Consider the following 13,559-nt stretch of genomic DNA (forward strand, 5'->3'; position numbering starts at 1 on the left):
GTCTCTCCAAGCGCCGTTCCCCCCCAAAGCGGGGAGGCAAGGGGGGCTGGGTCATCTGTCCAGTTCAAGGGGCCTGCCAGCCTCGCTGGTGCCCAGACCCCACACCTCCTGTCCCTAGGGCCCCAGGGCAGGGGCTGTTGACCCGGGGGCAGGCCTGGACTACAGAAAGAGTAGCACAGAACAGCTGGAGCCCAGGACAGGGGTCAGCCAGTGTCCCCTCATGCTTCTCCTACCACCACTGAGCCAGGGACATCTCTGGCCTTGGGTTCCCACAGAGAGGAGCTTGGGAGCTGAGGAGAGGCCGTGGGGCTTCATGGGAAGGAAAGGCAGGTGGATAGACAGCTGAGGGCTCTCCATGCTTTCCCACACACTCGTGGCCTGCACTCGTCCAAGAAACGGAAACCGGGCAGGACACCAGTTACCCAAGAGCCTCCACCAGAAACACATGCCCCCTTCAAGACGGGAGGACGGATACCCCAGGCTCTGTATACCACTGCCCCTAAATGGTGCCCAACCGGGGGGGAGGGGGGGCAGATGGGAGGCCAGGCCCAGCACCGCAGCCCAGCCAGAGCCCTGGGTGGCCAGCCTGCTCATTAGCTGCTAATTGCGGCCTATGTCAGGCCCCCAGGGCTGTTGCCGGGCTTCCACCTGTTGACAAGATGTGGGGCCCCCAGAGGGAACACGTTGTGTTGATTATGCCACTAATGATGCGTTCATTGCTTGCATAATTCCTTCAACAAGCACAAGGTCTCTGCGGGCCGCCATTGTGGGCCAAGTCCCACCTCACCTAGGGGCTGTGGGGGCTTGTGGGCACACACAGGCTGGCGGCAGGCACACGTGGGCACACACCCGCACAGTTTAAACCACAGCAGCTGCCTCCAGGAATATACCAACAAAACAGCCAGGTGTGACAAGGGTGCCTGGAACCCTGGCATGAAACTCACAAATTCTGTGCCAGCCTGGGCTATGTGGCAAAACACTGCTTCAAAAATAATAAAGAGTAAGGAAACAAAACAGAGCAGGCTCACAAAACACATGGAGAGAGTAGCAGTCAAAGCTGGTTTTACCTTCAGCTCCACGGGAGACTGCACTGGGTAGCGCAGAGCCGAGCCATGGAGGCCTGGCCAGAACCACACGGCATCCCCACAGCAGCCACTTCCATGGCTGCTGCCCTCCATGGGCCCAGCGGGCAGCTCTGATGCCCTGAACGGTGACCTCAGCACAGAGCTGAAGCACTGACACAGTCCTACAGGACTCTGCCAGCTGTGGCTCTCAGACAGATGCTCAACAGCCTCCCCATCTACCTCCTTCTCACCACTGTGGTCACCGTATCATACACCCCCCGCCTGCCTGTGCACAACCACCTTCTCCTACCTCTGCCTCCAAGCCCATGGGAACCCAGGATGGCCAGGCCTTGGGGTCACTCAGAACCCGAGGGTGACCTTTCCCAGGGAGCATGTTGTCGGCCAGTGGCACTCACAGAATCCAGATGAGATGGTCTTGGGCTGGGGTAGCTCTAAGATCAATGGCAGGTATTTTGGTGGGAGAGGGGGCTGGGACTATAATGCCACAAGCTCTGGATGGTGGAGCCACGTGCAGGGGGAAGGGGGCGGGCCCCCTCACCTGTGCTGGGGGAGGCAGGGACGGGGCAGAGTGCAGTTTGTGCACACTGAAACCTGGTTTGATGTCTGGTCTCCAGAACTGTGGCTCTGCACACCCAGACATGACCCTTTGTCACAGAAGCTGCAGGACAGTGGCTCTGATGCTGTGGCCAACGCTGTGGCCAGCCCAGAGAAGGGGTGGCAGCGGGCAAAGCAGCAGGTGTACGCTATGGGCAAGAGTCCCAGCCAGGGCACAAGGAAATGAGGTGCATGCTGGGGGCACAGAGCATAGCCCAGCATTCTCAGCTGGCCCCTGGTCCTCCCCTCCCCACCCTTCCCTGAAGTGTGTGAGCATGGTGTGATTTTTCCCAGGGTCTGGACTAGGGACAGGCACATGGAAAGCACATGGTAAATACACACTAATGATGATGATGAAACAATTTGCAAACAGAAGCCAGGGGACTGGAGGCACGGCGTTGGCACAAGAGCGAAATCTTCAGGGAGATGAGTTAATGAAAGACCCCCAGGGGCTGGAAAGCTCAGACCAGAGCAGCAGAGAACTTCCTGTGGGGCTCAAGGGCAGGGTGTCAGAAACCCCTGGTCCTGGGGCTGAGGTGGGGCTCAGGGGCAGAGTAAGTGCCCAGCAGGCAGGAGGCCCTGTGTTCAACTCAGCCACACACTAGCTCACCAGAGTCCTCCTGTGAGGAATCAAAGGCGGGGCCTGGCATCTGGTGCTCACTCGAGACGGAAGCTCAGCTGTGGGTCTCTAGTTCCACTCTGTCCTTGGTCACGTTATGGAGGTGCAAAGGTGCACACCACACCACCTGACTGTTAACCTGCACCACTCCATGGGCTTTGTATACAGCTTCTCCCGCACCAGGACGAAGGCACGAGCTCAGGGCCTCTCATCCACAGTGGGCGCTCTACCTCTTGAGCCTCAGCTCCACTCTGGCCTTTGGTTGGTTAACTGGAGATGGCGTGCTGGCGATGGTTCTGCCAGGCCAGGCCCACACAGACGAGCCAGCCTGCACACTGCAGTTCTGGGGAAGATCTCAACAAAACCCGGTCCCTCCGCCTCTGCCTGGCCGGGTGCAGAGGCGCATGCCTGGGATGTCACCTACAAGGGGCGGGGGAGGCACAAGCATCCCCATTCCGAGGCCGACCTAGGGAAAGATCGGGGGAGCCTGTCTCCAAGACAAAACCAAGAAGACGTGGAGTCCCGGCAGGAGCGGGAGGCACTGCGCACGCGCGCGCATGCGCTGACACGTACTGCGCACGCGCACGCAAGTGCCTGCACGTACTGCGCACGCGCGCGCATGCGCTGACATGACTTCTGACACCACGCAGCGCGGCTCCCTCGGGCGCCCGAGGCCGCGAGGCCCGGCTGGCGGGCCGGCGGGGCGGGAGGACCGGCGAGGCGGGCCCCCCTCCCCGTGCGCGGGAACCCCCACCTGTGCCCTCCCTCCGCCGCCTGCACCTGCCTCAGCGGGCCCGCACCGGCCCCAGGGAAGCCTTACGCTAAGTGGATGGAGGAGCGGAGGCTCCCGCGGCTTTTGAAGCTGGCGGGTGCTTCCTCTCCTCTGCGCCGCTGCGGTGCTGGTGAGGAGCGGGGGGAAACAGACGCCCGAGGCGGTGGGTCTCGAACGCCCCGTCCCGGCGCCAGCGCCGCCGCGCCCCGGCCCGCCGACAGGGGGCGCGCTAGCCCCGCCTCCCGGCCGCGGGCCAAACGCGCGTGCGCTGAGCGCCGGGACGCACGCGCCGCCGCGCCCCGGCCCGCCGACAGAGGGCGCGCTAGCCCCGCCTCCCGGCCGCGGGCCGCTTTACGGCAGCGTGGCGGAAGTGCCCCTTCCTTTAGCGCCATTTTACGACAGCCGTGTCGGGCGGCGGTGCGGCCGCCATGGCGTCGCCCTTCAGCGGGGCGCTGCAGCTGACGGACCTGGATGACTTCATCGGGCCGTCTCAGGTGGGCTGGCCGCGGCGGCGGCCACGCGGAGCCGGGGCGGGACGTGGGGTTCGCAGGCTGTCGCCCGCCGAGAGCGGGCCGGGAGGTCCGGGGCCGGCAGCTCGGCCCTGCGGGGCCTGGGCGGCCACCCCGGCCTCCGCCCGCCTGCCCGGGGCTGCCTGGCCCCAGAGCCAGCGGGACCCGGGCGGGGAAGGCATGGCCGCCACGGTTCCCAGAGTGCTGAGAAGGGCGAACGCTAGGAGGGGGACCGTTCATGCCACGCACCGGGGCCAGAGCACGGCGGCGGCGCGGAGGTCTGCCCTGCGGAGGAAGGTCAGGGCGGGCAGGGTCCAGCAGACAGGCAGCCTGTCGACTGGACAGCAGTGAGTGACCTGGCCGGTGCCACGGCCTCGCCGCTTCCCTGGGGGGGGGGTGGTCCTGGCCTCATCCTGGAGCGGGGAACTTGGGCCGCCGCCGCACGCTGTTTGGCCAGCAAGCAGCATCCTCAAAGCCCAGCTCCCCCTCCTCACAGGCCCTGTCCTGGGGTCTCTTCCTGATACAGGACTGCATCAAGCCCGTGAAGGTAGATAAGAAGCCAGGAAGTGGCGTGGCCAGAATCCACATTGAAGACGACGGAAGTTACTTCCAAGTGAATCCTGTAAGCTCATCGGGTGACAAAGACCTTGGGTCTTCTTAAGCCTCACTCGCCCTTCCCGCCGCCACTGGTCTCATTCACCGACCATGGGTGGGGGTGACGTGGGCAGGGCACCCAAGCAGAGGAGCAGGCCAGTCGGCCTGCCTGCTTCAGTCCTACTTACTCAGGTCCTGATCTAGATATAACAGTGTTAAAATTCACCCCAGCTGTCTTCTGCTTAGAAAACATGAAATCCTGTGAGCCACTATGCTGGGAAACGACAGCCCAATACCAGAAGCCTGGCCCAGGAATCCTCTGATAAGGAGGAATAAGGGGAGGCTCAGAGTGTAGGATTTACAGAAGGATAAAGAGCAAAATCAAGCCATCCCAAAGAGACTTGGTTTTCGTTCTATTTTTGTGTCCATTCTGGGGCTTGAACTCAAGGCCTCACATTCTTGTTTTTGCAACCCCCACAATGCCTGCCAGATCCCAGTGCCAACCAGAACCTTGGGTCTCACAAGAGACCCCACAAATTGAGTCTCAGGAAGGTGCTGGGTGCTTGTGGCCCATGCTGTCTGAGGTTGTTATAGTTGAGCTGGGGGAGTGGCAGCCTGACCTCTCCTGGCCCCGGGCTGTAGCCCTGACCTCTGAGCTCAGGTTGTGGGTTAGATGAGAGACCTGCCCAAGGGGCTTCCAGCCCAGTGGCCTCACACTTTATGTTCTGAGCCAGTGGGTATGTAGTTCCCCTGACCTGGCTTAAATTGTTTCCGTGTTTTCAGGGGCTCAAGTTGTTATCATTTTGCAAAAGAAAGTCCACTGAGGATGTCCTGAATGCTGAGACTGAAACATCAGGACTTTGAGTCCTTGTTCTGTTCTGTTCCATTGAGTCTGACATACTCTCTACACAACCTTTTCTCCTTTCTTTTGTCCACCCTTGGCTTGTCCTCTTCCTTTTATAGCCTGTCCCCACAGACCCGAGTGCACAGCCAGGGGACCAGACTCTCCCCCGCCACCATCGTACCCTTGATTGAGCAAGTCTACGGTTTCTGCACTGAATACTAGCCATCACATGATTCAGATATGCTAGTGAATGTGACACTGATATGAACATCTAGGATGTTCATATTTAACATTTATAGAATGTGAAACTTAAAAAAGGAAGTAGGGGCTAGAGACATGGCCCACTTGGTAAGCACCTTTCTTTTTTTTTGCCAGTCCTGGGCTTGAGCTCAGGGCCTGAGCACTGTCCTTGGACTTTCTCAAGGCTGGAGCTCTACCACTTGAGCCTCAGCACCACTTCCAGCTTTTCTCTGTGTATGTGGTACCAAGGAATCGAACCCCAGTCTTTGTGTATGCTTGGCAAGCACTCTACCACTAGGCCAAACTCCCGGCCTGGTAAGCACCTTTCTAGTAAGTACAAGGCTCTGAATTTGAACCCTCATACTGTGGCCCCCCCCCAAAAAAAAATTGAGTAGCAGGGCTGTGTACTTAGCTGTATGATAGTGTGCTTGCCTGGCACCTGTGAGGCCCTGAGTTTGATCCCTAGCACCACAAAAATAGAAATGAAGCTGGGCGCGGTGGCTCCCGCCTGTCATCCTAGCTAGTCAGGAGGCTGAGATCTGAGAATCAAGGTTCAAAGCCAGCCCGGGCACTGAAGTCCCTGAGACTCTTCTCTCCATTAACCACCAGAAAACTGGAAGTGGCCCTGCTGTGACTCCATGGGTAGGATGGTAGCCTTGAGCTGAAGAGCTCAGGAACAGCGCCCAGGCTTAGAGTTCAAGTCCCATGACTGACAAAAAATAAATGAAAATGGGGCAGCACACAGCCGGAGCTAGCCACGAAGCTGGCCGATTGTAAGAGGCAGAGGGAGGTCCTGCCGGCCTTCCACTCCACAGCTTGCTCCTCTGCAGGATGGTGGAACCCAGAAGCTGGAGAGAGCCAAAGTCTCGCTCAATGACTGCCTGGCATGCAGCGGCTGTGTCACCTCAGCAGAGACGGTCCTCATCACCCAGCAGAGCCACGAGGAGCTGCGAAGAGTTCTGCGTGCTAATAAGGTAAGCGGTGGAGCCCGGCCCCGGCAGCCTGCTGCGTTTCCGCCAGGCACCTCGGCCCAGGCCTCCCACCGGCTCCAGTGGCTCCACGGTTCTAAGCTGCTTTGTCCGTGTCCTCCACCCTCCAGTATGAGACCCTGAGCTTGGGGTTGGTTCTGAGGATACCCGGATGTGATGGACTCACGGAGCTGGGGGCACCTGGCAGCCAGGCGCCAAGCTCCAAGAGCCGGTGGCCCCTCCCCCTGGCTTTGCAGACAGCGGTGCCCGGTCAGCAGCGGCTGGTGGTGGTGTCAGTCTCACCTCAGTCCACGGCGTCCCTGGCTGTGAGGCTCCAGCTGAATCCCTCAGACACTGCCAGGAAGCTGACCGCGTTCTTCAAAAAAATAGGTGAGCACAGAGTGCTGGGTGCGTCCCAGCTCCAGAACAAAGGGCACCGGGCGCTGGGCCTCTGCCCACCCAAGCCATGCGTCACTCACTTTTGAGCTAGACCGCAAACTCGGCTCCAAGTTTAACTTCAGCCTCAAGTCTTACTTGGATGGTTGAGGGCTGAGGCTCTGAAGAGAAACCCTCTGAATTCTGACTCTTCCTGGCTGAGGGCTCCCTTCCCTGTTTTTTCACTGTTTGAGGAGTTTTGAGGTTATCATTGGGGGGGGGGGTTTGCTTGTCTCTGGGTAGTGGAGTTTGAACTCATGACCTCAGGCTCTCTGGACGGACACTCCACCACTTGAACCATACCCTCCCCACCCCAGACCTCAGCTCTGGTTTTTAAGGCAGTTACGTTGAATTCTGGCTTAGTTCAGCCGGGCTGGCTTCTGTGCCAGGTGCTGGGCTGCCAGAGGACGTGGGTGTCCTGAGAGGGGACTCCCTCTAAACGGGTCTCAGTTCCACAGCAGCCAGCAGCCTGCCTTATCAGGGAGTGAGGGGCTGGGGGGTGGCATTCCCAGCCTGACCACAGGACGTGCACACCGGGGACAGCCAGTCCGGCTCCTCTCGGGAAGCATGCTGGTGCTCTGGCTTGTCTGACTGTGGAGCTCACAGTGCTGTGCACCCCTGGGGGACCCAGCCTGATCTGACGGGGGGCAGGGGGCAGGGGGCAAGGCGTCCCCTCAGCACCTCCTGGGGGCGCTGTAGCAGATGGCCTGGGCCGGCGGGCGGCACCATCAGGTGGGTGGGCTCAGGTCTCTGCCTGTGGAGGCAGGCAACTGTTCACACCACCGAGGGGTTGGGAGGCACAGTGTCGGCCGGGAAGAAGGGGCTGTCCAGACCCCTGGCTCACGCTGTGCCGGACAGCGTGCTTTCTTCTGGGGGAGAGCGTGCTGTGACCGGCGTGCTGTGGGAACAGAGTGTCCGCAGTGGCTGGCTCGCGCCCAGCCCTGGGCGCTGCTGCCTCCTGCACGTCTCGAGCCCCCTCTCCCGCGGCTGCCTTCCAGGGGTGCACTACGTGTTCGACACAGCCTTCTCCAGGAATTTCAGCCTCCTGGAGAGCCAGCGAGAGTTCGTGCGGCGATTCCGAGGCCAGGCAGACTCCAAAGATGCCTTGCCCGTGCTGGCTTCCGCCTGCCCAGGTGCGCCCGGGCTGCGTGGCGGGTGGGAGTGGAGTTGAAGGAGAGCTCACATGGGAGGCAGGAGGGGGCGCCGGGGCCGCCGCAGGCACCCAGCAGGACTGGGGTGAGCCTCGTGACTGGTGACACACGGGGAGTGTTCTTTGGTGCCCCAGTGCCTTCTCGCATGAGCCGGTCCACCCCCAGAATGTCATGTCACTGCCAGGCTACGTAAGAGCCGCCCCCAGCTGCCCCGGGTCCCCAGCACCCATGTGTCCCCTGGCTCAGGTTGGATATGCTACGCCGAGAAGACACACGGCAGCTTCGTCCTCCCCTACCTCAGCACCGTGCGCTCCCCCCAGCAGGTCATGGGCTCCCTCGTCAAGGATTTCTTCGCCCAGCAGCAGGTAGCCGCGTGCACGCGAGCCGGGGTGGCTGGGCCCGGGCTCCCTGGGGCCCTCGTCTGGTTGTGGTGCCCTCCGAAGGCTTGGCATCACAGGCTGTTCACGGCGCCTCCGGGGACAACCTTGGGCTCTCTGTCACTTCTGCCTACTAACCTGCTGCTGCCGTCCAGGCGCCCTCAGGGACACTTCTGAGATGGAGGTGTGCGGCGCCTGCCTACCTGAGGTCTGGGCCAGCTCAGTCACCTGACCAGCAGGAGCTGGGAGGGCACCAGTGACCAAGGCCATGTGCACAGCTGGCCTTTCTGCCAGTCTGCCTCTTGGAATCCACATGCATAGAACCTTCTAGAAGATTTGGTCTCCCAGCTGACCTCACCAGTCCTGAGACGGGCTGGTGAGACTCCACGTCCTTGTTCCCGCAGCACCTCACCCCGGACAAGGTCTACCATGTCACCGTGATGCCTTGCTATGACAAAAAGCTGGAAGCATCTAGACTCGACTTCCTCTGCCAGGAGCACCAAGCTCGTGAAGTGGACTGTGTGCTCACCACAGGTGAGGTCTTCTCAGCCTCGCCTGTGGGTGACAGCAGCGGCACTGCCCCTCCCCGGGGCCCCGGAGCCCCAGTGGCACCTCCTTGTTGGCTCCACAGTGGGCCTGGGGAGAGGCAGGCAAATCCGTGGGCTCATACACAAGACCAAAGTCAGCTCGGAAGGCCTGGCCTGGCTCGCCTCCACAGCACCCCTGCTGGAGGTGGCTGGGCCCCCCATCCCGCAAGCTGGGTGGATAAGGTGCAGGACCCTTTTACAGCCTGCCCGGGCTGCAGACGGCCCCAGGCTGAGCTGTGTGCTGTGGTTCTGCCACAGGGGAAGTCTTCCAGATGCTAGAAGAAGAGGGGGTCTCACTCTCAGAGCTAGAGCTCGCACCCCTGGACAGCCTGTGAGTCGTGGGGCGCTCCCCATCCCCTCCTCTCTGTCTTTGCACCCTCGAGGCCTGTTGGGCTAAGGGAAGGGCTGCCTTCGTGGGTCAGCTGAGCCCAGCCTTGTGGCTTTCCGGCCGTGGCCGTGTGGGTGGGTGTCCTGCCACACCAAGGGCCTGGGATGTGATGGGCAGTGTCTGTGACTTGTTTCCATGTGGAAGCAAGGCACCCGTGGCTCAGGAGGCTGAGATCCCGGGACTGTGATTCAGAGCCCGCCGGTGCACTGACATGCTCTTCTCCAGGACCAGCAGCCTGTGTGAGGAGCCCAGCAGCCACCGGGGCGGGGGGTCGGGAGGGTACCTGGAGCACATCTTCCGGTACGCAGCCCGGGAGCTCTTTGGGATCCACGTGGATGAGATCACCTACAGACCACTGAGGTGAGCGCCGTGGCCTGCTCACGGGAGCAGCTCCGTGGTGGGCTTGGGGGACCCTGGAGCTCTGGGCCAGCCCTCATCCGGCCTCATCTCCACCCGGATGGCAGCCACACCAGACCGTGGCGCCCACTGCCCAAGAGCCAGAGGGAGACCCCAGCAGGCCCCCTGGGCAGAGGGGAGGACGCACCCCAACCCCGCTGTGCCTCCAGGAACAAGGACTTCCAGGAGGCGATCCTGGAAAGGGAAGGCCGGGTGCTGCTGCACTTTGCCATGGCCTATGGCTTTCGCAACATCCAGAACCTCATGCAGAAGCTGAAGCGGGGCCGCTGCCCCTACCAGTATGTGGAGGTCATGGCCTGCCCCTCAGGTAGCTGCCCGGGCACCAGTGCAGGGGTGGGGGTGGGCGGTGCAGGTGTCTCCGCCTGGCACTCTCACCACCCCACCCCTGCTCTCTTCTGCCGCAGGCTGCTTGAACGGCGGGGGCCAGCTCAAGGCGGCAGACACACCCAGCAAGCAGCTCCTCCTGCAGGTGGAGAGAACGTACAGCACGGTCAGGACGCAGACACCGGAGGACGTACCTGAAGTGCAGGCATTGTACCAGAACTGGCTGCAGGGCGAGGGCTCAGAGCTGGCTGGCCGCCTGCTGCACACCCAATACCATGCAGTGGAGAAGCTGAGCTCGGGCCTCGGCATCCGGTGGTAGACAGCCTCCGGGTCTGCTGTGGGCACCCACCTAGCACGGCCCAGGGCCTCTCCAGGACCGGAGTGGGCTGCAGGAACGGACTGGAGCCCACGGTGACGCACACCACTGGCCAGACTGGCCCTGCTGGGATGGGGCAGCCAAAAGGCGGTTCCAGAACCTCCTCTGGCCAGAGCTGGGGTGCAAGGACACTGACACCCGTTTCTGGCTGTGTCAACCCATTCCTGGCGAACCTTATCCCCACTCTCCAGGGCTGACCCCAAAACCAGTACAGAGGGTGAACGACAGGGCTGGACTCTCCACATGGGCTGACAGGGAGGGAACCTGTGCCCTGGAGACCAGGAGTCTGTCAGGAAGCTGGGGCCCAGGACCTGTCCTCAGTCTTACCTCCACAGCTGGCCCCTGCCCCGCCCACCTCACCCAACCAGCCTCGTCCCAATAAACAGATGGTGCGTGGGCGCTTCGGAAGCACCCACGCAGCAGCCAGCACTGGACAAGGCTTTTAGAGCTTTATTCATAGTACACAGCCCCTGCGGGACCTGCAGGCCCAGATGGAGACACCACTGCCGTCTCTGAGCTGAGTGGCCAGGCAGGCCACGCCCGGAGGTCCCACGGCGAGTCAGGGGCTGGGAGGGCCATGGAGGGGCTCACTTCTGCTGGGGTGCGCTCAGCAGCCCCCACTGCAGAGCCAGGAGAGCCTGTGCCTGGGGCTGCAGCGGCTCGCAAGTGCGCTGGAAGTTTGCCCGCTCCCTGCAGAGCACCTCCAGGACCTGGGCCGGGGCTGTCCGGCCTGTGAACTGACGGACGGGCTCCTCCCTGGGAGGAGAGCAGGCTGGGGAGTCACTGGTCTGGCCAGGCGCCCATGAGGGTGGTGACGTGAGGGCAACGGATGACAAGCGGAGAGTTAGGAGTGGGAGGAGTGTGGCTCCCCGTGTCCAGGTCCCTTCTAGCTACCCGAGGACAGCCGGATGCCAACCCTTGCCAGCCCACTCTGCAGGGAGACGCCACAGCTGCCCCGGTGGAGCTGGCGCAGGCCCCACCTGTGGGGAGGCCCTGCCCACAGCCGTACTCACTGAACTCTCAGGAAAGGGTTGTACAGGAGCTCCTCGCTCAGGGTGGAAGGCACTGTGGGCACGTCGTCCTCGTCCCTCTTCTGCAGTCACCGCAGGCACCGGGAACACAAGGTGGCAGCAAGGCCCAGGTCCAGCCAAGGTGGTCATGCCAGCCCCTGGGGGGGCACTGCCACGGGGGCCCCAGGCCAAAGCCCCACAAGGACGATGTCCCACGACACCCAGGGGAGGGAGGGCATGAGGAGTGGCCGTACCTGTGCCCAGGCCAGCTTGGCTCTCACGTGGTCATTGCAGGGCTCTACTTTCTGTGCAAACTCGAGGTTGCTCAGAGTGTGTTCGTGCCCACAAAACACCTTCTGTGGAAAGTGGGTGCTCGTGGGCACAGCGATGCAGGCAGAGGCGGGGCACGGGTCCTGCTTGGGGCCTGGCCTGGGAAGCTGTCATGGAGGACCTGGACCCCACAGGAGACCTGCACCCCACTCACCGTCTGGGGGGGCAGGTTACTCAGTGTGGCTGCCAGGCTTTGGTACATTTGTTGAGCGGAGCCCTCCAGGTACCAACCACAGCCTGCCACCGACAGGGCGTCCCCTGTGGAAGGAAGATGGGTCAGAGAGGGTGGGCAGGACGTGGGGGGGGGAGGAGGTTCTGGCTTGCAGGGTACCGGAGAAGAGGGCAGGCGGGTCTGGGCTGTCATCCTCCCACAGGAAGTAGCTCATGTGGCCCGTGGTGTGGCCTGGCGTCAGGAGGCAGCGCACGTGGATGGCCCCAAACTGCAGCACAGGGGCAAGTGGGCTGTGAGGGCTGGAGGGCACGAGGGCACAGGGACGAGCGGGCTGCAGGGGCCGGTGAGCAGGGCACGGGGTGAGCGGGCTGCGGGGTGGGTGAGCAGGGCACAGGGGCGAGCAGGCTGCGGGTGGGCAAGCAGAGCACAGGCTGGTGAGCGGGGCACAGGGGCAAGCGGGCTGCGGGGTGGGTGAACGGGGCCCAGGCTGGTGAGCAGGGCACAGGGTGAGCGGGCTGCGGGGTGGGTGAGCGGGGCACAGGCTGGTGAGCAGGGCACAGGGCGAGTGGGCTGCGGGGTGGGTGAGCGGGGCACAGGCTGGTGAGCAGGGCACAGGGCGAGTGGGCTGCGGGGTGGGTGACCGGGGCCCAGGCTGGTGAGCGGGGCCCAGGCTGGTGAGCGGGCTGCGGGGTGGGTGAGCAGGGCACGGGGTGAGCGGGCTGCGGGGTGGGTGAGCGGGGCACAGGCTGGTGAGCGGGCCGCGGGGTGGGTGAGCAGGGCACGGGGTGAGCGGGGCCCAGGCTGGTGAGCGGGCTGCGGGGTGGGTGAGCGGGGCACGGGGGCCGGCGAGCAGGGCAGGGCACGGGGGGCGCGGGGGCCTCTGGGCCCGGGCAGGGCAGGCTCACCAGCAGCTCCTCGCCGTGGGCCAGCCTGCGGGTGAGGGCGCCGATGCGCGGGTCGGCGCCCAGCACGGCCAGCCCGGGCTGCAGCCGCGCCAGCTCCGCGTTGCCCCGGGCGTGGTCCCTGTGGACCACGGCAGAGGGTCACCCCCGGCGGGGCCGCGGTCGTCCCGGCGCCCAGCCCGCGGCGCTCACCAGTGGTGGTGTGTGGTCAGCGCGGTGGTCAGGGTCACGCCCTCCCGGCTCGCGATCTCCACCAGCTGCGAGGACGGCGTCCTGGTGACCCGGGGCGGAGTGGGCTGCCCCTCCCGAACCAGGCCCCGTGTGTGCCCAGCAGGGGACCGGCTACCCCGGGGCGCAGGGGCGGGGGGGGGGCACGGACACCAGAGGCCCCTAGGGCCCGGGACCTCGGGGAGCCCTGAGCTCCCTCACCCGCTTGGGCACGGCCGCGTCCACGGCCACGGCCTCGCGCGTGCGCTCCTCGATGACCAGGTACATGTAGTTGTCCTCCAGCACCGGGATGACCTTGACCTTCATGTCGAGGGCTCCGACCCCGAGCGCCCCCGCCCCGCCCCCGGCCCGGCCCCGCCTCCTCCGGAGGCCCCGCCCGCAGCCCGGCCAGGCCCGGCTCCCCCGCCTCCCGCTTCGCCGCTTGGCGCCCTCGGCCGGGCTGGGCGGGGGCCCGGGGCACGGGACACGAAGACCAAGGCGGTCACGGTTGACCCCCGGAGCCCGCGCACGACCGGCCGCCGCCGCGCCTCCCCCTCCGCGGAGAACCTGCGCAGCGGGAAGCAGCGCGCACGCGCCGCCGGGATGGCGGTGGCGGGCATGCGCAGACACACCTCCACGCGGGCACCCTTCCACGCAG

General features: G+C 63.8%; 2 protein-coding genes across 3 annotated transcripts; one reads left to right on the forward strand and one right to left on the reverse strand.

The window, feature by feature from the left end:
* Positions 1–3,475: 3,475 nt before the first annotated feature.
* Positions 3,476–10,717, forward strand: Ciao3 (cytosolic iron-sulfur assembly component 3). The gene is made up of 11 exons (XM_090324967.1): positions 3,476–3,564; positions 4,106–4,201; positions 6,088–6,231; positions 6,483–6,615; positions 7,659–7,793; positions 8,058–8,176; positions 8,593–8,722; positions 9,034–9,106; positions 9,389–9,523; positions 9,730–9,887; positions 9,985–10,717. Exons 1-11 carry the CDS (start codon positions 3,499–3,501, stop codon positions 10,221–10,223), a joined length of 1,428 nt encoding a protein of 475 aa, XP_090181093.1. The 5' UTR covers positions 3,476–3,498; the 3' UTR covers positions 10,224–10,717.
* Positions 10,718–10,772: 55 nt separating this feature from the next.
* Haghl (hydroxyacylglutathione hydrolase like) lies at positions 10,773–13,267 on the reverse strand. Of its 2 annotated transcripts, none has more exons than XM_090324966.1 (8): positions 13,124–13,267; positions 12,887–12,951; positions 12,698–12,815; positions 11,952–12,060; positions 11,775–11,878; positions 11,545–11,646; positions 11,294–11,373; positions 10,773–11,036 (listed from the first exon to the last, which is right to left on the reverse strand). In XM_090324966.1, exons 1-8 carry the CDS (start codon positions 13,226–13,228, stop codon positions 10,868–10,870), a joined length of 852 nt encoding a protein of 283 aa, XP_090181092.1. In that variant the 5' UTR covers positions 13,229–13,267; the 3' UTR covers positions 10,773–10,867. The 2 variants fall into 2 exon arrangements, with proteins under 2 accessions (XP_090181092.1, XP_090181091.1); XM_090324965.1 differs by having other exon boundaries at positions 10,794–11,068.
* Positions 13,268–13,559: the final 292 nt, after the last annotated feature.

Source organism: Megascapheus bottae, chromosome 36 (assembly GCF_031878675.1).
Source record: "Megascapheus bottae isolate mThoBot1 chromosome 36, mThoBot2.hap1, whole genome shotgun sequence".
NCBI lineage: Eukaryota > Metazoa > Chordata > Mammalia > Rodentia > Geomyidae > Megascapheus > Megascapheus bottae.

Bases quoted from the DNA above. Each gene is read 5' to 3' on its own strand.
- Ciao3 (XM_090324967.1), top strand. From the start codon at position 3,499: ATGGCGTCGCCCTTCAGCGGGGCGCTGCAGCTGACGGACCTGGATGAC. The intron at 8,177-8,592 runs GTAGCCGCGTGC...TTGTTCCCGCAG, and splicing joins ATTTCTTCGCCCAGCAGCAG to CACCTCACCCCGGACAAGGT. The intron at 9,524-9,729 runs GTGAGCGCCGTG...CTGTGCCTCCAG, and splicing joins ATCACCTACAGACCACTGAG to GAACAAGGACTTCCAGGAGG.
- Haghl (XM_090324965.1), bottom strand. From the start codon at position 13,228: ATGAAGGTCAAGGTCATCCCGGTGCTGGAGGACAACTACATGTACCTG. The intron at 11,374-11,544 runs GTACGGCCACTC...CGGTGACTGCAG, and splicing joins CCAAGCTGGCCTGGGCACAG to AAGAGGGACGAGGACGACGT. The intron at 11,069-11,293 runs GTGAGTACGGCT...GCGCCTGGCCAG, and splicing joins AACCCTTTCCTGAGAGTTCA to ACCAGTGACTCCCCAGCCTG.